The 9,439-nt window shown below is 49.5% G+C and overlaps 1 protein-coding gene across 3 annotated transcripts in view; it reads right to left on the bottom strand.

Annotated features, from left to right (window-relative positions):
- Positions 1–2,245: 2,245 nt before the first annotated feature.
- The window catches only part of PDS5B (PDS5, regulator of cohesion maintenance, homolog B (S. cerevisiae)), a 121,325-nt gene continuing 114,131 nt past the window's right edge, over positions 2,246–9,439 (bottom strand). For 2 of the 3 annotated variants that reach the window (XM_006879584.1, XM_006879582.1), the window contains 4 exons: positions 7,136–7,575; positions 6,951–7,058; positions 4,350–4,488; positions 2,246–2,281 (listed from right to left, as the gene is read on the bottom strand). In XM_006879584.1, the coding sequence (XP_006879646.1) occupies positions 2,246–2,281; positions 4,350–4,488; positions 6,951–7,058; positions 7,136–7,575 (723 nt within the window). The remainder of the gene's footprint in view (positions 2,282–4,349; positions 4,489–6,950; positions 7,059–7,135; positions 7,576–9,439) is intronic. The other variant, XM_006879583.1, reaches the window with a different exon arrangement.

Below are 9,439 nucleotides of genomic sequence, written 5' to 3'. Positions count from 1 at the left end.
ATGAAGATTCAGGTCATAACAACTTTGATCATATTCTACTTCTGTTTCTACAGGAGACTGAAGACATTTACATCATAATTCTCCCAAAAAGAAAAAGAGAGAGAGAGAGAGAGAGAGTGTGTGTGTGTGTGTGTGTGTAATACAACAGACAAGTTGCAGAATCAGACTTCATGGCACTACAGACAAAATTCACAACAAACATTAGTGTTTTCTGTGAATGGATGTTCAGTGTCAATATGAAGCGACATCCAGGTAACATTTCAAGATGCTTTTTCTCTTATATTTTATAAAGTGGTCTTGAAACAGTATTTCCATAAACACTTCTGGATTGACTTAAAAACACAGGGCTGTTAGAGCGAGGCTGAGGATGGTGGCAGCAGGTCCCCTAACAAGGGCTCAGCACTGAGCCCTGACATTCACTCCCCACAGAGCAGACCCTGCCCCGCTGTCGTGTCCGGGGGTGTCAGTGATTAACAACTACACTCAGCAGTAAGACACAATGCAAAGCCTTTTTAAAAAATAGCAGGGCACTTCCTAAAGAAATCTTGAAAGGGGGAGAAGATCACATTGACTGTGACACACTCGGAGAACAGTTAACGATCATATCCTCTGTCAGGGCCCATCTTCACTTCCCGCAGTGCCGACAACACCCCAATGTCATGGGTACCACGGGAAATGCTCCGTCATTCCACGTGACAGCGAGGGAGTTACCACATGACCTTCACAACGCTGACAGTCACAAAGACACAGAGAAAATGGAAAAAGAAAAACTGACAAAATAACAGCACCTGGAATATGAAAATTAATTGAATTAAACATTAAGTAGTAAGTTCTGTTTTGGTTCAAAACACACTTTTATACAACCGTATAAAGGGTACTGCCTTAAGTAACTGGTTTCTGTACTTCACAGGTTACAACAAAGAAAGACAGATCTGTCCTGAATTCAAATAAATTTTCACTTTCCCCAAACCTAGACAAAGCGGAATGTACTCAAGTTCCTAAGTCTGTGATACCCACAGCAGCTGGCACAGTTTCATGTACCATTCCCACTCTAGCCTGCACCAAACCAGGTTCTTGGCTCCCAAACAAAGAATAATAATACTTGATGAAAAACGACGGTATGGGGCAATCTCTCCTATGTGATGGCTAAATACGAATTTACAGAAAAGAGCACATCTCATTTTCAGTACTTTTTCCATAAACATGCAACTCATTATAAAATACAAAAACACCTGCTTTTCAAGAACAGCTTTATAAAGACACACTGCATCAATAAAATTTTTCTTTTTCTGATCAACTTTATACTGTATGGATAAAGGGAACACTTCTAATGTGTATGTATATATCAGATTTTATATTATAGTGTAATAATTTGCATTTTCTAAACATAATATTCAAGAGGAAATAGCTATACACAAGAACATTCTAGACTATTAAAAATTCATTCAAATTACAGAATTTTATTGATACAGTAGGTTAATAAAAACTGAGAAGCAGTGATAGAATTCAGTACATTATTTTATAACACACTCTTTAAAATTAAAATATTTTAAATCTCTCTGTTTTTTAAAATTTCCATTGCCATGGAAGGCCAGAAAATTCTGGAACCAATACTGAGGTGTGGAAGAATTCAAATAACGCAAAGATTACTTTTCAATTTGCCTGGTGTCAGTCGGACAGAGACAACACTGGGTCATGATGGCCGACGGCGTAGCACCTCCAGAGATGAAGGGGTCCGGAAGCAAACACGAGGAAATACACGAGGGGGGAGACCACCAAAACTCTCCAGCAAATGGCCACCCCGAGAAAGTGGCACCATCTGCCCAAGAGTCTGTTTCACAGTAAAACTGCAGAGGATACAAATACCAGCGCTGACAGGCCCCGGGCTGGCACTGCCCGGACACTCTTCCAATGAACAGACCCGAGCCTCGGCCAGGCGCTGTCAGCTTAAAGCCGCAGAAGAAGCTATACAAGCACTTCAGAAGTCAGAAACACTAAAAATAAAAAAGGGCGTATTTACAAGTTCCTTCTTGGTTCTGTCTGCAGAGCCAGGGCTGCGTGCAGCGCGATGTCACGGTCATCACTGTGCGTATGGTGGAGGCGGGACCGCGGTCAGCAAACGAGGGCCAGCGTCGTCAGTCTGCAGCAGCCACGGTCTAGCGTCCAAAGCTGTCCTTGGCCTCAAGCTTGACAAGGAAACGCCTTCTCTTCAAAGCTTTCGACACAAAGTCCCCAGCTCACCTGCTCATCGCCTCTCTCTCTTGGAGCTTCTCCGCCGGACCTGCGAAGACAAGCGACAGACTCTCAGCTGAGCAGGGCCCTGGCCAACGCTGTGCCCGCTTCCAGGCCTCCTCTGGCTTTCCTTCCCACCTTGCACCACGTCTGCACGCCCACGGGGTACCCGGGACACCTGTACAGCGTCTCTGGAAGTCCCGTATCTGGAGGACCCTTTCCTTCCCTGCGGATCTGCAGGTCCGTACGTGTAACTGGCCTAACCCGAGGCACTGGGGCCAGTGGCACAGGCTGTGCGCACAGGGGCTGGGGTGCCTCTGAACATGCTCACCAGACGGGGTCCCCGAACATCAAGGAAAAAGCACTCGCCCTTTCCCTCCGGAGAGAGCAGCTCTAGAAGGGAACGACCAGAGCCAATGCTCACAAGCACCACCAACGGAAACGCAGGGCCCTCCTCTGCCTTCCTATCCACAGAGACACCTGAGCCACTGGCTTAACACCTGAGCACCAGCAATCCGGCTGAGAAAGCAGCCAGCACATGACGGCCAACCACATGCCCGCCGCCCGTCAGCAAGCCCACACGAGGCCTCAAGGCATCCACGGGCACTCAGCAAGGCAACAGACAACAAAAGACCCAGGCTCCACTGCGTTCACTAAGACAAAGGTAGCTTTAAAAACACCAAAACCCAAAACGAACAATTTTTAAAGTAAAACTATACATGATAAAACGCCAATTCAACAATTCCTCCAGGTCTGGCCCTTGAGACTGCTCGCGTTCTTCGACTTGTGCCATCCTTCTTAGGACTCTCTTGCAAATCAGTCCACCATCAGTAAGACAAACTCATGATTGCAAATCTTGTATTTACTTTCTCATCTCTCCTTTCAAGTCACCTAGTCAAACTCACCTCATTTTCTTGCCTAACTCTTGACACAAAGATACAGGGTTTCAGGTCTGGGTTTCAGAAGGAGTTTCTGTCATTCTCTAAGGGAGTGTGTTGTTTCCAGCTCACTCCAGCAGTTCGCTTCCTGCTGAGGTCGTAAGTTATGACACCAGCATTAATCTTAGCCTGTCTTTTCTCAAAGCACAGCAGTGACCCACCTCCTCACGACAGATGAGAGGAAGTGTCGTGCTCATGAAGACAGCACGCTGGTCCAGAACTGGTCAGTGTGAGCAGACCTGATCTTCACCCAGGTTCCCCCCAGGACACAAAGGTGCAGCCTCTGCTGGAGAGGCACCCCACCCCATGGGGAAGACAGATCTGCACGCTCCCAACCTGTTCCCTACGCACTGATGGTGGTAAAACTCCCACTGCTTCACCTTGCCTCTCTGCTGGCTCTCTGTGGTGGTCAGCAAAACCATGGCTTGGGGGACAAAAGTCCATTCCAGTCTCAATGGATCAAGAAAGTCTAGATTCTGAGAGAAACAGAAACTGTACTCTGTATTTGAGCATTCTTCTTTAGAAGCTGATGGAAACGTTGAGCAAATGCAGTGAGGAACCATTAAGTTCCGGTTTCATGGCAAAGGAGACAAACCCTCCTCCCAGTCTCAAGTCCTTTCCATGCTGTTCCAGGCAGGCAGAAACCAACAGGGGGACCTGGGTGGCTGCTCAAAGGCTCCTAAAACCCCCATCTCTGCCCAACAAACAAGGAGGTAAGAGAGAAACAGTAAAAGCAACAACAGACTGTGCTGTCCCACACACCGTGCCCTTCAGGACCCAAACCCTTTGCGGCATTTATAGTGGACATTTTTGGGCAGGTACGGACTCAACCTCTTCTTGTGTCAGCAATTGCACAGGCCACCTTGTACCATGTGGCACCCTCAAGTGGAGCCAAATTCCCCATCAGAGAAGAGCACCTTGAAACTGCCCCAGCAGCACAGGGAATGCGGAAGGGCATTCTAACCACGATGGGTGTCACACCAGTGACGGCTTCTTCTCTATGCCCCCATTTTCCCTGGGCTACAACGTACAATTCACACCCAGCTTCAGGGTTCCACTAGCCAAGCCTACAGCTGATCGACACCATGGCAAGAATGGTAAGTGGGGACCGGCACTGTGCGTTTGAGCTTGAGCACCAGAGGGGACACTGAATGAGTGCACGTGGACCTTAGCACATACGTTGACTGTGGAAATCTCCTCTTCCTCGGTCTCCTCCTGGGTGATGTCGTCGTTGACAGGAGAGCTGCCTGCAAACACATCTAGCTCCTCACTTGAGTCGTTCTCTTTTGCTGCGGCCTGTTTGGTGCGGCCCACACGGCTAGAGGAAACACACGCAACACACTGAAGTGCGAGGCGGCAAGGCGGCGAGGGCTCCCCTCCCAGGATCCCATCTAAGAACGGCTACTCCTGTTCTCCCAGCTTCGGACACTGGAGGGAAAGCCAGCCTGTCAGAGACCCATCCCATTCCCAGTCTCAGGAGCTGCTGACTGCGAGATACTCTGTAACACCATGGGCGGGGGGAGGCGAGGACTGCACCTCACTGCTCATGAACGCTGAAACGGCTTTCTTTTATCCTCAATTATGTCATGAGAAACCGTTTTCTTCTATTTGGGCCCCTACCTGGGTTATTATAATCCTAGAATCCCAGAAAAAAAGATGGGCCAAGTTTTAAAAATGAGAACATTCTAGACCATTATCCCAAATCAACCCTCCCTCCTCTCTCTTTCAACTCCATGAAGGGCACTGGCCACTGCACAGTTTGAAAGTGCGAGTCTTTCTGAGCAGATCACCATTCCTCCTCTGATCTCCCGTCTAGACATCAGGCAGCCTCCCCCAGGAAGCCTCCTCAGATTACCCCACTGAGGGAAGAAGGACCTTGTAACACCTCTAAGGGCACATGCAGAGGTCCTGGCTGCCTTGTCCACTTCTGTCCTTCTGTTCCCCAGAACCTCACAGTCACCATAGGGGACATACATAGCTCTGGACTGGCCAAGATCACCCCCAATTTAGGTGCTGCTGCTGGAGCCTGGCGCCGCACTCTGCCTGTCTCATTCTCATCCACACGGAGTCGCTGACCTGTGATGTTTCAGGTAACTCAACAATCGGGTTCTGGTTTCTTGTTTCACTACTTACTCATAAGTAAGTTACACAACAAGAAGGGATACAGCATGTGCTCTGCTGACGCCATCGTTCTCATTCCAAGGCTCAGAAACAAACGGAGACAGAATTCATATACACATCAAAAATAAGAGTGACAAGGCACACCGAGGGGCAGTGACTTGGCACAGCACGCTTCCCTGGACTGCGTGCCTTCTTGTATCCAAATCCAAAACCCTCCTTCTGTCTTCTGCTCTAGCATCCTAACGCCAGGGTGCACCCTGCTCCCTGCTCCTGCACACGCACAAGTGGGTGAACCCCATCAGGGGGAGAACCATGCCTGTCCCCCAGAACGAAACACAAGAGTTAGACAAAATATGTGAGAGGACTCAAAAGGACCCACGTGGATTTCTTTTTTAGTTAGGCAATAAGCACGCTACTTCTTTAAGCTATTATTGTTGCTGTTGTTATTCGACAAGGCTGAGCCAACGACGACCACTTATCACCACCCTACAAACAGCGGCTCTAAACCTGCCTGACCTGGGTCAACCTCACTGTCGCTGGCACACCTGCCCCCATAGCCACAGTCACTGGGCGAGTCGGAGCGCTGAGAGTCAGCCCGTCTCATTCTGGGCCACAACACGCTATGGGATTCTCCTCTGCTTCCAAACTCAACAAGAAAGAGGCTTGTTCTGCTTTGTGCATTCACAGGAGACCTCGAGCAATTTCAAGAATGTACACAATAACTGTCCCAGCCCTGAATTTGACGGAGCTAACATTTAAACAAATTAAAGCTCTGTGCTTGAAAGATATTTATCTCCTTGTTACAAAGTCAAGGGTATTTCATGTTCTTAAGAATCCTTTGTTTAGAATGGACAGTTTTCCTTGGCTGGGTCTGCACTTAGGAGGCTGCCATAAACATTTCCTTATCTTTAGTTTTTAGCCAAAGGAAAAATAAGTAAAAGGCGGCTGGAAGCCGTGCTGGACCCGACGGCTCCTCCACTTGCTGCCGAGGAAGGAGGAGCATCTGTGGGGACACAGTACTGTCCCTTCACGCCCAGGCTGGAGAGGAGAGTGCCTTACGAAGACTAACGCTCATTTCCACGGGATAAGTGAATTAAACATCACCACAGCCCTCGTGACAAGAGGATGCTCTGGGCTGCCGTCCAAAGGTCTGCAAGCTCGACGAGGGAGGCAAACAGGCAAGCTCCAGACTCAGACACTGGGTGGAGGGTCACCAGGAGCTGAAGAGCCTCCCTAAATTGAGTCTGAACTCTACAAATTACACCACTGGTGCTCCTGTTAGAGCTACGGGGATACAAATGCTCTAATTCTCTCAAAAACAAGGGTGCACATGTGCATGCGAGAGGGAGGGAGAGAGGGAAGAAGATCCAAAGCTTTCTAGACACGGATTGTTTAAAACACCCCATTTCACTGTGTGGATTCTGACAGGCGGCCACCTGGAGGCCACAGCAGAACTGGCCCCAGGAGCCCAGAGCTGTGAAACCGTCTCACTTTCCTCCCTCAGAAGGCTTGAACCGCCCAGCCCGTTAGCAGGTAAGCACTTTAACCAATGTGTCCCCACAGTCCTTGCTGACTTCACCATAGCTCTGGCTACCTTCCCTATGAACTTCCACCAAATAAACTGACTCACAAATTACTGTTACTTTACTTACAACTTACATGTTTTTGGGGAGCTGCGATGGAGACGGAGTTTTTGACGGTCTTCCCCGTCCTTTCTGCGGTGTGGTGTGCGTGGATTCGACAGCACTGGTTTCAGGAGAATCGGCCCTGCTCGGGGAGAGGTGACAGCATCAGACGTGCTTGGCACCTGTGGCCGCCTGGACCCTGGTCCCCTGCCCACATACCTGGGCTGTGCCCGCCTCGGTGGCCGATGCTGCTTGCTCTTGGCCTTGGGCTCGGGGTTTCCGCTCGGCCGGTCGTCATCGTCGTCGTCCTCGGGGGCTGGAGGCCCCGACTTCTTTTTGCTTCCTTTTTTGGACGTCTTTATTGTGGGCTCCTCTTTGGGGAGGCCCCCGCCAAGAGGTTTGGGGGGCCGGCCCCGCTTCCCCTTCTTGGGTGGGCTGTTCTGTTCGTCCTCGCTCTGCAGAAGGTCCTCCTTGAGCCTCTTCTCCTCGGACCACTGCACCTCGTCGGCCTCGGACACGGGCAGGCCCCGCTTGCGGCCCCGCTGGCCGCCCTTGGGCTTCTGCTCCTGGACCAGCTTGCTCAGGTCGTCCATGCCCAGCTTCTCCTCCGGCTCCACCAGCGGGCCTTTCTTCCGGCTCCTCGGCTTGTCCAGCTCCGACTGGGGAGGAGAGAGACTCCAGCATGAGACGGGTCGGCAGGCGGGAGGCCTCCTTCCCAAGGTGACACACACTGAGAAGCCGCCTGTCAGCTCTACCCTACACACCGAGTGGTCCTCGGTCGGAAGGAATCGATGGACTCCACTCTGCTGCATTTATCAACCCGGGGGTGTGCGTGTGTGTGTATGTGTGTGTGTGTGTAGTGTGGTGTGGGGTGTGTATGTATGTGGTATGGTGTGGAGGGGGGTGTATGTGAGGGGTGTAGTGTGGTGGGGGTGTGTGATGTGGTGTGTGTAGTGCAGTGTGGGGGTGTGTATGTATGTAGTGTGGTGTATGTGTGTGTGTATGTGTGGTGTGGAGGGAGTGTGGGGTGTGGGTGGTGTCTGGGGGGTGTGTGTGTCTGATTTCAGATGAAGGACCCAATGCTACAACTGGTCCCTGACCGAACAAACAGCAGGCCTTTGTTCCAATCACACAACTTGATCCTTCTGGGCTCAGAAAAGCTTCATAGGAGAAATACACGGAGCCTACAGAAGGCAGTGCTATCCGATTTCTAAGGTTATCAAAATAGGGAAGAACAAGTCCACCCACTTCTGTTTCCCAGCTCGTCAGAACTTGGGTTCCATGGGTTTGGGGTAGTGACAGTGGCCTTTCAGAACTTGTAGGCATTTTCAAGGCCCCGGCCACCTCTCGTGAAGGGACTTCTGCGCTACGTGAGAGGGCATAAACAGCTTCATTGATTCAAAGGCTTTATCTTTAAGAAATAAAGGTAGCAGGGTCTGTCTCTAGCCACACTATCCACTCCTAACTCATCAGCTTAGGTGGTATTTTCCACCAGTCGATAAAGATCAGGGGGTTTTTTGCACAAAGGCAGGGAGCAAGGATTTCTTAAGAATTTTAGAATTCTCTCTGACTGAAATAGAAGCAAAGTGGTGAACTACTGAGGAAACCTAAAATAAATTACACTCTCGACAGGCGTAGGGCTGCCCAGAGGAAGACAAGGGCAGGGATACTGTGGAGATGAACTTAGCGATGATACTGTGTGTGTATGTGTGTGACTCCCACCAACTGCATACATTGAAGTGCATTATGATCATAATATTAATCATTGTAAAAACCCCACCCCCCAGGAACTTGGATGACATGGGTAATTCATTAGTTAAGCTTGAACTGGGAGTTTTGACAGACTGCTTGTGTTTGTTCTGAGCCCCAGCGAAGCCCACATTTTTGAGGAAAGGGAACTTCTCTGACTAATGGGGGGCTTGAGAGTTCTCAGCTCACTTGGGGAACAAAAGAGAGCTCACTTCTTCGGGGTGTATGCACGGCTCCACTCTGTAGCTTTATATGTATTTTAAAAAAAAGCTATAAAAAAGCTTCTCCAAGTTTGTCTTCAAATGACATCGCCACACAGTGTTCATGAGACGAGTGAGCACTGTTCTAAAAGTTCAAAATGAGACAAGAACCCCATGAACCTGCCATGTGGGGGCTGGTACACAAGCTTAGTTAAGCTCAAGATTCAGGAAAGCAAATCAATGGAAAAGCCTGCACGAGTCTCCAAGTTGAATCCAAACTTGACATCTCTGGAGGGGGATAAAGAAACAAAACCAGAACCAGCCATTTCTGAGGATGGAATGTGCATGTTGGTTTCAGAAAACCCAACCAGTAATGACTGAGTATCTGAATGACAAGTGCAACAGAGACTCGATATCACCAAGTGACACACTGACGTGGTTACGGACACAGCTGAACACAAAGCATTGGGTCTCACACCTGATAGTCTGTGGATAAGCGTCAGAGGGAACGGCACCACTCACAGCACAAGGCTGTCCGTCAGCACGCTGAATGCTATCACGTGATCTACACAAA

The sequence above is a fragment of the Elephantulus edwardii genome, unplaced genomic scaffold (assembly GCF_000299155.1).
Source record: "Elephantulus edwardii isolate Elephantulus edwardi_28Jun2011 unplaced genomic scaffold, EleEdw1.0 scaffold00004, whole genome shotgun sequence".
Taxonomy (NCBI): Eukaryota; Metazoa; Chordata; class Mammalia; order Macroscelidea; family Macroscelididae; genus Elephantulus; species Elephantulus edwardii.
Note: the sequence above shows the minus strand (reverse complement) of the source record. Positions and strands in the feature narration are given on the sequence as shown.